The sequence below is a fragment of the Plasmopara halstedii genome (assembly GCF_900000015.1).
Source record: "Plasmopara halstedii genome assembly, contig: Scaffold_658, whole genome shotgun sequence".
Taxonomy (NCBI): domain Eukaryota; phylum Oomycota; class Peronosporomycetes; order Peronosporales; family Peronosporaceae; genus Plasmopara; species Plasmopara halstedii.
Genome location: NW_020187575.1, coordinates 557,660 through 573,608, shown reverse-complemented (window position 1 = coordinate 573,608; position 15,949 = coordinate 557,660). Strand labels below are relative to the sequence as shown.

At 44.0% G+C, this 15,949-nt stretch overlaps 2 protein-coding genes across 2 annotated transcripts; both read left to right on the top strand.

Moving 5' to 3' along the window:
- Positions 1–3,325: 3,325 nt before the first annotated feature.
- PHALS_13286 (uncharacterized protein) lies at positions 3,326–4,052 on the top strand (the record flags this gene model as incomplete). Its single annotated transcript, XM_024729015.1, has 5 exons — positions 3,326–3,344; positions 3,422–3,429; positions 3,489–3,593; positions 3,652–3,821; positions 3,893–4,052. The coding sequence occupies 5 exons, from the start codon at positions 3,326–3,328 to the stop codon at positions 4,050–4,052; spliced, it is 462 nt and encodes a 153-aa protein (XP_024579434.1).
- A 4,554-nt stretch (positions 4,053–8,606) lies between these two features.
- Positions 8,607–11,171, top strand: PHALS_13285 (mrna capping enzyme; the record flags this gene model as incomplete). The annotated part of the gene is made up of 8 exons (XM_024729013.1): positions 8,607–8,657; positions 8,912–8,962; positions 9,024–9,900; positions 9,968–10,132; positions 10,201–10,394; positions 10,454–10,637; positions 10,705–10,902; positions 10,963–11,171. The coding sequence occupies 8 exons, from the start codon at positions 8,607–8,609 to the stop codon at positions 11,169–11,171; spliced, it is 1,929 nt and encodes a 642-aa protein (XP_024579433.1).
- Positions 11,172–15,949: the final 4,778 nt, after the last annotated feature.

Sequence of the window (15,949 nt, the reverse complement as noted above, 5' to 3'; positions counted from 1 at the left end):
TCCCGCCATGTAGTGACTTCTTGTTACGGTGTAGCCACACCATTGTGTGATTACACCGACTTGTGTAATTCTCACCTTTGTACGGTTACACCATCTTGTGTGACACCTTTTCATACAAGGGGACGTGGAACCCCATTATATGCTTGGTCATTTTATGGACGATGCACACATATTTCTATCTCCTATACTGTTAGCCTAAATCAGAAGACAAAAAAATGTATATTGATTGCTTCACGTGAGGCCAACAGCCTGTGCGTACCACGAACCTCTTCTTTACTGTGCCTTGATCTCGAATGCTGTCAATGACATAGAAATGTTTTTACAGTTGTACGAACGATATAGTACATATCTCTTTTCCTCTTACCAAGATGGTAACCACTCCATGGTCAAGCTTCTTTTGCCATTTAAAAACATTTCTTGGAAAGCATCCACTGCGCGTGGAGATCTCCTTCACTTCTTGCATTTTGTAGTGTTGGCTCCTGAGAGCATCTTTGCATCGAGAGTCCCCTTTACTGCACATTAGCACATGGCTCAGCGAGCCTCCGAGAAACAAGCGGTCTTCAAAATCGACGTCGTTAAAGCTCTAAGCGGGTAGAGGGCTGAGTAGTAATCTGATAATCTCCAAGCTTTGGTCCAACACGGTTAAATACATCGGAGGGAGGCGTGCGGCCAAGCCATTTAACAAAAAGAAGTTGTTCACACTGTACTTCGCCTCTCCCGTGCACATGTTGAGGGAACCGTGCTTCTTTCCGTTGGCGAGTAGTGTTGCAACACCTCACGACAATGTCCAGCTTGCCCGTCTTTTGGCGCAATAGTCACACAGACTATTGGCAAATTTATCACGTCACGACTATAGCTAAAAACCATCTAAATTATATTTTGACGTCTATACATGCGGGAATTCTGCTCGGACCGATAGAAAATCGAGCACCAGAAATTCGCTATGGACGCTTTGTGACCATACAGTTTATCCATATTTCAATATTCACATCATGAAATATCAAGCATATCGTAGCAGAAGCATTCAAGAAAACCCATATCAATCAAAAGAGATGTGTATTGCTGGTAAGAAATCCGACGAGCGTCAAACTCAGCTTGCGCACTGAGCGAGAAAAACACCCTTTGAATACGTTGCACGCCAGTTTCACTCAAAATGGAGTCCGGCTAAAGAGTCAAATAATGCTTGGCTTTTTGTTGTCTAAATCACAATGCGGACGCGAGGTGAGAATCCATTGCCTGGGTCGTAAACGGCAACGACGTTAAAACAATCCTGCCGAAGTGGAGCTCACATGCCCACCAGTTAATCATTCGCGTAGGCACCTACCACCTTGGAGTCTCATTCAGGTTTTTGAAATATAACCACGGTGGTGCATCCACTGAAATCTGAACCGCACATGCAAAAGCTTACTTTATAGTTTTTCAGCCTGCTCTAGTCTGTGCAATAATTTATTTGAGAATTACGACTCTGAGTTACTTAAAAAATTGTATTCCGCGCTCAACACGAAAATTTCTCAATTTCCTCCTTGCCTATCTTAGCTTATTCTTTGCATCATTACCGTATCTCACCGGCACGTCCCACCTCCTAATGTGAACCAAAATGGCCTTGGCTGCTCCAAGTGTCATGACGTAGCAACGTCAGTATGTGCCCACATCGAATGGCTATCTGATTTCACTAACCATCGATCGAGCTTTGTATCGCTCAGATATTTCATTTGTGTTGGTCATGTTTTGATGCAAGATGCGTGAGCGGGGACAAAGTATTGGTAGTGTTGTGACTCAAAGTTCGAGAGTTTCATTGGAGAAGAATGGATTTGTGCGGAAGGCGCTTACTGACAAAGGCCAGGAGTCTTGCACGGAATCACGAATCGTTGCAAGGTCAAAAATTGGGCCGATTGTATCACAGCTGAATTTGGTGTAGAGTTATCTCATCTTGTTTAAATACGATAAGTCAGTCGGGTCTTCCATAGCCGTTCTGGATGCAAGCGTCGGAGAGCAAAATGTATTCTACAAAAAGCAGGTCACACGCCAGAAATATAATGTTTTGAATGCGACCAAATCTTCATCATATTAAAGCATTTGGATCTTTCACTTGTCACAACCGGAAGCGAAGCGAAAACAACTGGCAATGATTTGCAGATTTGGTTCTTACTTGCTTATCGTGGAAACTTTGTTGGTAGACATGCGTACTTCCCTACGAGCATAAGGAGTTTTATAAAGAGTGAGATTTCTTAGCTAAATACTCAATTGATTTTGATGAGGATTTTCAACCTCGACGCAAGAGGGCAAATATGCTAGTAAATTCACCCTTGCTGGGGTGATCATGATTGATCAAGACTGGGCAGCCAAGTAAATGAATGAATTCTGAATGAATCCGCTCGCAGCATGTTAAGGAGAATTCCCAGAATTTATTATATATTAAAGACCAACTGCAAAAAAGTCACCAGATCTTAAGAATGACTGATCCATTCAAAAAGCTTATGGCAAAGTTATTCAAAATTGACAACGCGAAGCGGTATTGGAATATCCTGTACGGAAGTATCGTATCTTAATGACATGGAGCCTTCGTTCATCTCGTTTTGAACGAAATTGATTTTTTCATCATGTGTCGCTCGCGGCAAGGTGAGACACTTTGACATGAGTTCGTATTAATACTGTTCCATATGCATACACAGCCGTTGGCTATAATTGTATGCTTTCACTGCGGAAGCAATTACGCTGGGAGCATATGATCTTCAGCATACGAAAGTGGTAATTTTCATACAATGTTGAGTCTTGCAATTGGGCCCAGACCATCCATCCTATTAAATTAAACAAATGAATACATCTTTTTTCTTCGTGCATACCACGGTAACGCGCTTCAACGTTGTATGCACTACCATTTCCTTCTTAAAGCACCAAGTGAGGTCCTACAAACTTGTTGCCTTCTTTATAATTCTGCAAGTAGCGAATCTTGTGGTATAGATGCAAATTTATGGAACTTGGGAAGATACTAAACCTTACGTTTTGGTCCGATGAAAACAGTTAGCAAGACTGCTCAATTTATCGGCTTAATCTCCGTCATTTGATGTAATAAGGTGACAATCTATTAACGTCCTGCAGATCTGACAATTGCACAAAAGACTAAATCATCAAAATAGTTTGAGAAAACACGCCAGCAACCTCCACTATAAATAACAGTGGCAAAGATGATAATGCTAAATTATTCGAAATTTGTACAAATTAGTCAGCATTTACAAAACTCAAAAAGTGACGCATTATGAGCCAATTAGCAGCAACGCAACCCCTCACAATCTTCATCAAGCCTTTTTTAAAGCGTCTCTTGAAAATGGCCAAGAAGCGTCAAGGTAACGCAGGAAGTTGGCATCATTGAAAGGAACTTGCGCATTTCCAAAACTATGTTTGTCGTTTAATGCTTCTTGAGCTTCCAAGGTGAGCTGGTGCCACATGACGAGATTCTGAGCACCACCGTCAATCGTCGTGCTTTCCAGTCCATTATTGTTGTAAGCGATCTTGGCATTCCATCCACGCATCATGGCAGGATTTGGAGGAAGTTGAGAAGAGACACTACCATTGGACAAAGAGACCGTCACACCGTGGACAACCATCTTCGTCACGTTTGGATTATTCATCCATACGATAGCATACTCCCAGTTGACAGGAAATGAGGGAAAGAACCAAGTATACATGATAGCCCAGACTGTACCGAACCACGCAGAGCGACCGTACACTTGCGTACCCTCGCAAGGTTTACTACATGAAGCGAAGGAGGGATCAGCTCTCGGGATTCCCTTGCTGACCTGGCCAGCTTTATTAACTGCAGGGTACGGGTAACAGCCATTGGCGATGTAAAGTGTAGGTCGGAACCTGATGGCGGTTTTTTCTGAAATTGTAGCGCTCGACGGCTGTGCCATTTCAAACGGTTCAATCTTGTCATACGCGATAGATGGTTCTTTTTGCCTCGATTGTGTATCCGTCGACGGTGCTGCAACCTGCTCGGCTTGGAGAATCGAAAAGTCCAATTGCTCTTGTTGCACGAAATTATCATCGCTTGAGTCATCATCTCCTTTTTCATGAGCTTTTGCAACCGCAAAGTGAATGGCTAGGATGCTGAGAAGACTGAAGACTTTCATCGCAATTTAAGACAGCGTATTGAAGAGGTGAAAAAATGAAAAGTGACTTGATTGCTAGGTGGCGTTGAAGACACACTTACTGCTTAAGTCAAAGCAATTAGAAGCTAAGAGGCAGCGCCGAATATACTATCCAGTCGGTGTTGATTAATCATTAGATGAGAAAACGGATAGGCCTCCAACTGGTACTGTCCGTAAAAGTATGGACTCCCCTACCTTAAGATACCTTACGTGCATGCAATCGCCTATTAGTCCATTAGTTAAATCCGCATATGTCGTTAGGTCGCGTCAAAGATAGTACAACAACAACACAACATTTACGGACATGGCCGAGTTTGGTCTGCAAGTAATGATGTAGCCTGAACTACCAACTTGCTATTCGGAGGCACAAAAGGCCTTCAAGCGTAGCGCCTGTGAATAAAGAGAAGTTTAAGTGTAAGCAATCAGGATTCGTCTAGAAGGCGTCCGTAGATTGTGCCGAAGGACAAGGAAGACTGTAATTTTCTTCACGACAGAGAGATAAGAACCCGTCTAAACACAGCCAAAAGTTGACCTAAGGGTAAAAGCTAGTCAAGAGGGCATCCGACCAAGTCATTGAACAGTGATAGGTACATGCAGAATGCAAGCAAAGTTACTCCTTATACAGTACAAGAAGACTAAGTTATTCGCACAAAGTAAGCCTCCTCAAGATTACATAGAGTATTTACCCAGGTATTAAAATATGCAATTACGAAAAAATTACAAGCATTATACAATACAGCACTACTTTGTGATGTGCAGCTGAACAGCCGGAATATCGTCCAATCGCTAATGTTCATCAGACTTGAGAATAAAAACGCTTCGAATTCGATAGGCTCATGACTATCGATGTGAGATTTTGATGTTTTGTTCTTGGTCAAATTTATTAAACGCAGCACAGTCGCTTCATCTTGGACGACGTACCACATGATAAGCTTGATGTAGCAGATGAGTTGAGAAGTGTATTATCCATAAGCTTGGTTCATTAGATTGGCCTTACCCATTAGTTTGAGTCCTTAGACTCATACGACATTCCAACAATACTTCGCCATAATCTGCCCGTTCGATTTTTACTTGATCTTGCTCCGTGCAACTTCACGGTACATATATCATTTCGTTATAATTATGCACGACTCAAACGCAATCCTTCCCCCTTTTTGTGTGGCTATGTCATCATCCAAAACAAAGCGCGCAGTGAAGCTTTATTTTTGATTAAGACGTTTCGGATATGATCAATTCTTATCGGGCCAACGAAGCTCGTCTCCTCTGGGACCTTGTCATCGCGGATGTTCAGCGTTAGGGCCCCCCTCAACTTCGCCTTCTCGAACACCATGTTCCGTCAGGTAAAAAGCAGATGATACATCAGATACGACCAGGTGGTGCCCACCATCAAGTCCTTTAATGTAATCAGATATTGATTTGCTCACTCCTACTTTCATTATTCATTGGCCCATGTGATGGCCGTCAAAGACACGCCCTTTTCGGACTTCGCGAGCCTGGGTAACCGTCTGCCATCTTACATCATAAGACGGAATACACGAAAGAAGCGGTCTCAGCGTATGGATGAATCAAAAGGCAAAGGCCAAGTGCCAACCGGGCTGGTGTAACAGGATGACGTCTGACTGCTGTGTCTTAAAGCGAACATAGATGCCAAGGGGATACAGTTGTTACGGGTCCTGTAGAACGTTTTGATCACCTTGACCGAGAAGCCGTAGGGTGGGCCTGACTGGGTAATGAAAAGGCGCTGAAAAAGCAACCTCTGATGGTAACACCAGTATCTGAGAGTACATATTTAGCAATGAGACAGCTGGGTCATGGGCTGAAGGGTGGTTTTGAGGACATGGTGATAGCTGAAGCTTTGTGCCCAAGATTGCTCTAGAATATTGTGGCTTTGTCAGTGTACCGGAAACAGGTGCATGTACTACTTTGTTAGCGTGGAACGCCAGCAAAGTCAAGAAACTTGATACCAAAGTCCACAGGGACCCTTGGCACAGTGACACAAGTCTCCACCGCTTAGTGAACAGAGACAGTGTTACTCAGCCGCGCTTTCAGCGCTTCAGCATACAGCTGACTTCCTTCGATCGTGGAGCATCGAGCATAATTGCCCGGCGCCCCGGGATCAATCAGGATCTTCCGTGGCGTCTCAAAGCCCTTCACGGTCGCTTTTAAGACCAGCAAGCCCGTCTTGCATACACGTTCCGTGTTCAAGGGCCAAAGCTCTTTGGGGCTGGGCCCTGCTGCCCCAACCTCTTTGAGGCACAACAGAACTCAGTTCTTCCCCAGTAGGGCGCCTCACGCCTTCTGGGTTCTGTTGTTTCACCGTGACACACCGGACTGATAAGAAGCAGGAAGTCGATTTGACGAGCCTTTACGCGCCTTGCGCATGGAACATCTAGTCCGAAGGTGACGGGTGTCTCCAGAGACAAATTGTTTACACGCTACTCGGTGGCCCGGAATTCTCTCTCCTCTTTCTCAGCATAGCTGAGATTCATTGGCTCGGACCCGCTCGACGAGCTCTGAGGACGTGCATTCAAAACAAGTCGTGCCGACTTAAAGTTGAATCCGGCATTCAATGCCACATTCACCGCTTCTTCAGAAGAAGACGGATGGATTCGGAAGACTTCCATTCTAGCCACGCCTGTGCGCAGGCCTTCCAGAAAGACGGTCACTATGATTGCCTCGGGATAGAATTGGCTGCCATTCCGGCAACGAGAGTCCTCAACTCTTGGTGCCCTGTCGAACGGAAAGAAAACATCGATCGCACGCAATGTGCCTGGATAGGCAGCGAGAACACTCGTAAAAGCTGATGCTTCTGCTTCTTCCGGAGGGGAACGCCGTTTCAACCGAAGCACCACACGTTAGTGCCCATTCTCGTGCGCGGCCCCCGAGCTTGGTGATAGCTACCTAGTGCCACGCGTTGCTGCTCGCTCTGGAGCATCGTCGATGCCATAGCCATCTCGGCCTCTCTTACCCAGGGCAGGTGATTCTCTCCACCCTTACCCTCGAAGGTCTTAACGCTCACCTTGAGCGGTCTGGGTCAGGAGGAGCTACTCGTCGTCGACGGTGGCGTCAAGGATGCAGTCGACGCTAAGTGCTTCTGCTGTAGGTGCTCTAACAAAGCATTTGTTATAATCTATAAACGCAGCTAGGCGCGCGCTTATCGCCTCTAGACCTTGCGAAACAAGGTGTTCCACGCCCTCATAGCCAAGCAAGGACACCAGTTTATTAAGCCCGTCCTGCATGCCCTGGGGAAAATAGGAGTGTTGCTCCATCCTCACAGAGAATCAGTCGTAACGACTTAGGCACAGATCGACTACAATGATGCCAAGGGTGCCGGGGCTGCCGTAGCTCTTTGCTTATAGGAAGCTAAGCTAAGTAACCGACTTTACGGTTTATACAAGTACCAGTACGAGCGTAGCGGATCGCAATCCGCTACACCCATGAGTACTTAAAACTTTAATTAATGTAAAGACGCTCTTCCGTTCAGAATTAAAACTGTATCTAATTGTTTTATATGCGGCAGAGTCGCCATATCTAAAACCCTAGGTTTTCCTAATAGGATAGTAAAACCTAATTAATATGAATCACTACTGGCAGTCCTGCTACGTAGTGTCTTCTGGTTACAGTGTGCCACACCATTGTGTTATTACACCGTCTTGTGTAATTCACACCTGTGTACGGTCACACCATCTTGTGTGACCCGACTTTCACACAAGGGTACGTGTAACCCCGTTACAGTCAACACACCAACCTTCTCGATGTAATCGTTTCATTTGCACTTTTCTTGCTTGTTGGCAACGGTCTCATAGATCGCCGGTAAAAAGGCAGCGACTCAGGCGTCATCCCATCACGCGCGTACTCCCATCGATTTACCCGACCACGTAGCTTTGAAAGAACAAATAAAATCTGAAATCACTGGTGTGTGCGATGAAGTGCCCTCCAGGCAATGTCCAACAAGCAGACTCAGAACTGGGGTTCTTACTTTCTTTCTTTTCATGTGTGTGCACTTTAAGTCGTGTAGGCTTGGCTTGCACCCTGGGCTCTGAGAGATTGTCCCCGAGTGGGCTTCTAGCATACGAGATCATTTTCCGTTTTTACTATCCAAACATGTTCAATTTGCTCGGTTGGCGACGTTACGCTAAGCTTTTTGGGCTCAGCCTTAAACATGTTTGACATTTTAAAACAATCATATGGAGTGTAGTTCCGAAGGATGATATCAGTTTAATCCACCTAATCACGCGATTCTTCTATCCGCGTAGATCAAAAATTACTATAAGTGCCACTTAAGTGTAGCGAATTGCAACACGGAACCTTGCTTGAGGAAGCGTAGGAGTTATTCAAACTCTTTGTGAATAATTCCTCACGATCTCTGGTCTGAGGGAAGCTTGTACTCTCTGGCTTTCTCTTGCCCTAATTTATTGTATTCACAAATGTAGCTCTATATCTAAAATAATTGCCGTCATGACTGTCGCTTCGTCCTGTATTCTTGGGCTCTCGACAAAAGTACAAATGGTATGCTTTGGTTTTGTAGATTTAATTCCATCCAATGTAAAAATCAGAGATGAATTCGTTAGACTGTAAATTTATTTATTTTTATGATTCCAAATAATCTACAAAATGAATTATAGCATCAATAATCTGTCATGCATGTCCTTCTATTTCGCTGTAAAAATTTCTACTCGATTGGAATGGATTATTAATCCGGGACAATTGCTTCACTGTGTCAAGCTGTAGTGCTGTAGCCATAACGTCGACCATCATGTCAGGAGCTTGTCGGTTTAGCTGAGGAATATTCTCCGAGCTATCTCCATAAGCAGGTCAAAACTTAATCTTAATTAATGTACAAATAGATTTGACTTCATTAAATACGCCTTTTAGAACATGACATCGAGCGTGACTCCAGTAGACACACAGTCGATCGCTGGCATACCCGTGGAGCTAGGGCAGCCTGTGCATGTGAATACCAAGAAACAGCTGCAACGTCAAATAAATGCTATCGTAGCATGGAGTGAAGTGGATCGTGCACCCGTAAATGTGGCACAAACGATGGTACGCGGCAACGAGCACCAAATTGGCGAGCATCCTTATTTTGTGTGTGAGAAATCAGTAGGTGTACGCTACTTGGCACTACTAGTGCAAGGACGTTGCTACCTTATTGCTCAAAACTATGACATTCGGGAGGTCGCGCTTTTTTGCCCTGTGCGGCCTGATCGTTTACAGCCTGGAGCTGATCGGAACACAGTCGTGCCGCACCAATGGACCATTCTGGACGGACTTATGGTTTGCGACAAAGATGGCACCAAGTCGGTTCTAACACTTCTACTATACGACATCTTAGCACTCAATGGCAGTCCCGTAATGACGTCAAAGTTACAAGATCGACTCAAGTTGATCCAGAACGACGTGGTCGGACCACGCAAGCAGCTGCTTCCGCCAAAAGGACAACCTCCTGACATGTTTCAGCTTGTGCTACAATCCATGTATCCTATCAATCGTGTGGGGCATGTTATTCACAACATTATACCTAGAGTCTCCCAGACAAGACAAAATGCGGGGCTGCTCTTTACACCAGTGCTACTACCGTACACGCCTGGACACTCAAAGGGGCTTTTTCAATGGACGCCAATGTCATTACTCTGTGCAGATTTTCAATTGGGTGTAGAGTGGAGAGGACGTCCACCAAAGCCAGGATTTAAGCTCATGATCCATGACAAGCGCACGCAGATCTTTCACGACTGGATCACGTTTACAGCAGGTAATAGAAGTTGTGTAGTCATTTACATGATAGTGCTATTCACGATTTTTTTGGTGAATGGGATTAGATGATTTCGAGGCTTTTCGGCAGGACAAAAAGGCTTCTTCACGAATTCTAGAGTGTGTTTATGACCCCGATTGGCTTACGTATATTCCTTCACACGACAAGAGCACATGGGAAATTGGAAACGCAGAGTTTAACGCTACCGAGCGCGGTCTTGGATGGCGAAAAGGTTTGTCGCAATGAAGCGAAATTGCCGCGTGAATTTGCTGATAGCTTTTTTTCTTAATGGTCATATAGGTGGCTGGAAGTATGTTAGAAGCCGTCCAGATCGCAGCATGCCGTATGAACGTATCTTTCTTGCGATTATTGAAAAAGCAATAAACGAGGACATCAAGTTGGATGAGATCGAACGATTCTTTCCTGAAGACACTAGCAAAAAAACAATGTCGTTGCAACAAAAGAATCGTCATGATGCTCCTTTGACATCCGAAGTAAACAGTTTCAATGCTCGATTACTTCAATATGCTAACATTGAATCGGTATGGTACAGGATAATACTCCGCCAAACAAGAAGAAACGAGGCAACACTAATACAGCAAGTGGTCAGAATACTGGCACAGGCGTGTGCTACGATTTCCAGAACAAAGGCGTCTGCCAACGCGGTCGCTTCTGTCACTTTTCGCATTGTGCATGCAATTCGACATGCTCGTGCACACCAACCAAGAATACTTATGGTAATTGATGGCTTAAACCTCAGTAGTTTGTGAAGTGTCGAAACTTTTCTTTTGTTATCTCATGCAGGCCAACGACCATCTTACAGAAGAAATGATTACGATGCACCACCATCACCTGAACTTGTGCCTTCGATCGGTGATGCATCCGGAGTGCCAGACAAGACTTCTGTGATGCGTCATACTAACTCATTGGACCGTAATTTTAGCATGGAAATCGACGGGAATCCTGGAGAAGAGGGAGAAGCTGGAGAGCTCACCGACAACGGTCCGTCAAGTATGTACCAATTTGTTAGATAATCTGTTGAACTGACTCCATGTCGGTCAGGTAATTTGCACATGAAAATCATTTTCGCGCCTCTCGAACATTTCGATAAAGAAACCATTGCTGCTAAACGAGCACAGCTGACAGCGCTTGGAAATCGACGTATTTGGGCAAGCCTAGGACTCGAGGACAAGCCTCAGCGAACACGGCCTTGTGGACTTATCGTATCCAAGTCTGGTGAAGTGGTGTATGTTCGACCGCTTGAAAAATGAAAGCCAAGGTATGTCATTATTGTATTAAGAATAAAAATTTGCCACTTTGCCCAAATTACTTGATTTTCAAGACATTAATATTTAGACAAACACGACAAGCAATTTTTCGTAATTCGCATCAATAATGACGGGCAAATGAATTAACTTTGAGATTGTATATGTGCAAGATCTCAACGGTTAATTAGCATGGAAGGACCATAATTTTTTAGCGTTGTTGAGATTAACGCACACTGTACAGCGGGCAGGACGTCGCATACATTGGTGCACATAGAAAGGAACTCTTAAGATTGAGCATAATTTACGATAAGCATAGTCTATTATCCACTACAATAGCAATGCAATCGGAAGAGGTAAATGCTATTCTTGTGCTCAAGGAATCAAGCTTCATTTAATATATTACTTATATCCAACATATTCCAAGAAAAATTTAACTGGGCGACATTCTCTAAGTGAACAAGCTACTGTCTTCGTGAATCTAGCGAAAAATAAAGCGACGCTTCTTAAAGGATGTAATGCTGATAGTTCATATCAGCGTCTGAAGCCGTGGTCAATTCTAATAGATTCAAGTACATCGAGCAATTATGTACGATGCACGACTGTTGAACTTAGTAGACAGTACTTGGGGGCATTGAAAATGTCAAATACAGATACGATATCCTTATGTCTTGACAAAGATTATGTCGAGCCTTCAAGTGGGAGTTGGGGGCTCATACGGAAAGGTTTCTGGTCCGAGACCTAGACCTGGATACGATCCCTTTAAGACATGGCGTGGCTAGACCACCACGATTCATGGGTCAGCTCATAAAAGCTAGATACCACGCGATTTATCCCTGATAGACCACTGGTGAGTTACATACCAACCTTTGCCAGGAAATAGAAGCGTTTTTGACCAGGGCAAGAAGCTGCGATAGCCGTCGTGCAAGACATGAAACTGTCCAAAATCGATAGCAATGGTATCGCTCGGGTGCCTGAAGCCGAGATCGAAAGGATTGAGCCGCGGTCACAAAAACTGACAAAATCATAGATTTTACATCGCGGTTGCCAGATTACATCTCCTTTGGGGCGTAATAGGACGGTTGGATGTCGCGGTTCTTAGAGTGTATCTCTGGTGGACCGTAAAGAGCAGCTGTGAATAATTGTCTCTGTGACAGGGATGGTGAACTGTAGAAGCGATTGAGTTTCGCAGTCTGACATGACAGAACCAGTGGGGTCTATAGGCGACCGCAAGTGTCCCTGAAGATTATAGGACGGACATCCTTGTCACGATTTTAGAGCACTGCTGAGTCAGCACTATTGTGTAACGCCCCGGGCGGATCCACCGCCCGAAGCAGTATAATTAGAAGTATGAATGCCGAAAAACGTTGTCACACGCGAAGTGATTGACTTTGGTAATCCTAGAGTTAAATCCCTCACCTTCGGTAGTGTGATGTTACTGTTGCCTTTCGGGAACAAAACATGGCTCATAGATATTATCGACCCCAGCAATGTCCTTCACAATGCGATGAGAACTCCGCGAAAACGGCATGGCTGACCCCTTACCAGTCTTTGGAATATTCTAGATCGACACTAGTGAATTATACTAGTAATAATGTTGTCCTGTTGCCGTGTGTCTAAATAAATCGTTAAAGTAAGAGATGAGGCAGCGTCTGTGAGCTTCATATTTCCTCCGCCAATCTCTGTGTTGAATGTATAATTGTACAATCGCATTAGGCTGATAAGAGTCAAAGACTGGTATCAACGAATCATTTTGTTTCATTTGACCGAGACATAAAACACATGCAACTGTCTGATAAAAGTAAACCTCTAATGAATTGAAAATTGCGTATATTTTTGCTCTTTGATTGTTCTTGATATCTTGTCTAGATAATCTGAACTGTACCTATCCAGTTTTATTGATTTCACTCTGAGAAAAGTTTGAATATTTTTAGTAAATTTGTTTTCGATTTCAAATTTATAAGCAATGTTATCGTATTATATATTAACTAAGTATCGTTTGTGAAGTCAAATAACATCAGCAATGTGCATCATGCGCACACAGCTTGAATCACATTGTGCCCAGTTGGACGGTGTAAAATTGTGTATTCATTTCTAGTGTTGCAGTCACCGACAGTTTGGGTAAATATAATAAGTATTTGACTTGAACGTTTAGAATTTGTATGAAGATGTCTGAAAAAGTTTGACGAATGCAGACTTAAACGTTAAATTCTCGTTCGCATCGGAACTAGTTCAGCAATACTCGCTCGCATTGTGACTTTGAGACTTAAACCGTTAGCTCCATATAATACCCGATCCTTCTATTTTTCAAAAAGCAAGTGCTTGTGTGTTGGCAAAATGCGAATTGAGTATTCTAAAGGTCCTTAGATCCCTGTGCTACCTCTAAATCTGTCTAGAATATCTTACAAATATCCAACTACATTTTTACTAGATTTATGTCCCTTTTATGTACCCATGTATAGTCTTCATTGGATACTTGGTTGCCGTTCAAAACCACAACTTGCACATCTGCATGTTCAAAATTGGAATTTTAACTAGTATCCACCTGTTAAGATTTACGCTTGAGGTGCTTATAGGCAACAGGTACGCCAAAATTCTGTAATTACTTTATCCGTAAGAACCGCTTATTGCACTGCTGTTATTGGATACGTCTGTCAGTTCTCGAGATCGTTGTACGCGTTGAGAATCCGGTAATCATCAACATTTGTATGGCTACCATTCCAATCAGTAACTTCACGATGTCGCAAGCCACCTGGTTGTCGAGTTGGTTCTTGCTTGCAATACCCGAACCAGTAATTCAACAACATTAATTAAGAAATTTGACCAACGCGTACCTTTGTACATCACCCCTCTACCAATGTTGAAATGTTTACCTTTGAGTACATTTGATGAATTCTTCGTGCCAAACTTTAATGATCTACCATCAACAGAACAACGTCGAACAAAGCCTTCAAATTGCAAATAATTTCAGAGTCGAACGTTTACACGGATTTAATTGGGTTAGTAGGCGGAGATCAAATTTTGAAATTAAAAAGGGACCACGCAAACTTCTAAGTAGACGCGATATAGATGAGAAAAAGCATTCCGCGATTATTTACAGCCATCGAAAGCTAAAACCGAAAATTATTTCGAGATTTCAATGCCATGATCCAGGTTTCTCTGCTGTGGCAATATTGTATAGCCTCGTCTTTTAGAGCCCTTTACCTATCACCAATAGAATAGTTTTAATAGGTAGCTGCAATGATTACAAATTGGACAGTTTTTTTTCGGGCTAGTTGCATTGCAACATCGCGCAGATTCAATGTTTTCTCCGTTACTGCTGCTCATTGTTGCCAATGCTGGTTAAACATTATATTATACAATATAGCATGTCTAGTTTGTAGTGGCAATAGTCTCATGAAGTTTTAAATGAGTCGAAGGATGGCCGAGGGCCCGTGGGATCCGCTTCGGCGCCAACGCTTCCGCGGTCACTTGCGCTGCATACCGGTACGGCTTGAGCAAGCCCACACAAAACACCGGGTGACTGCGCATCCATTTTGAGAGGTTCAGCGAATACGCTAGGCCCGCTTGGCCACATCCTTAAACTGTCCGATGAACCATGGACGAAGCTTCGTCCTGAAGATAGCAGAGGCTGCATATGTAGGCAGGTTTTTAGAATTGAATAAAAAACCAGGTCCCTGATCTTCAAGCTTTCTACTTTGCCTCTTCTTTTTTATCTGCATTTTCTTTCTGCAGATCTTGGCTTTCAGCCATCGCATCGCGAACACGTGTCGTAGGACACTCAGTCTAGTAGACCAGAAGTCATCGACTTCCTTACGGGGGCTGACATCAGCTAGCCTTTCGGGTATTCCTCCCCCACCAAGCCCTGAGCCATGGGATGGCGGCGTCAGGGGGACGCGAGGGTGAACTAGTCTGTTCACGGAGAATGGCGTGTAGCCGGTAGACGAATGCACTGCATTGTTCAGTGCAAACTTCACGAATGGCATCATGGCGCTCCAGCGCCTCGGCGTCTCAGCGCAGACGCTACGTAGAACGCCTTCAATAACGCGTATCACCCTTTCGGTTTGACCATCGGTCTGTAACTGATCATATAATTTTCTTTAAAATTAGAATCGATTTTCATCTCTTCTAATTCAACAGAAGATCTTCTTCTTTTTAATATTTCTTTTTCATCTTTAAAATTTACCATTTTAATTTATCTATTTCTTCTAATTGTTTTAAAACAATACTACCGACCTTAATCATTGCTGTCGACATATCCAACTTGGTGCCTAGCATCTTGAAGATTATCGATCAAGCTTTTCTCGCGATACGGAAGTTTCTATCAAAGACAACCGACTCTGGGAGTCCGTTGAGATCGAAAACACGATTCACGAACAGCGTTGCTGTACCGACTCCGTCGATGGTGTCGGGCACCGCCGCCAATTAGCCAACTTGCACGACACCCATGTTGCCCGCCGAATGTTTCGGCAGGCCAAACACGAAGTCCAAACTCATGGACTGCCAGCACCCAGTGGATATCGGTAAGCTGGCCAGCGGCGCAGCCGCATCTGGAGTGAGTTTTACCCATTGACACGCCTCACACGTGCGCACATAGCTGCTCGTTCATTTGTACAGCTTGGGCCACCAAGAGTGGCGACTCACAGAGTTGTACGTTTTCTCACGACCGACATGACCGCTGGGTGGCGTGTCGTGAGCCTCATAGAGAATGCGGTATTTTAAATCCTTATCATGAATAACCACAATTCGTGGTGTATCCGTTAAATCGGTGCTATAATATACCA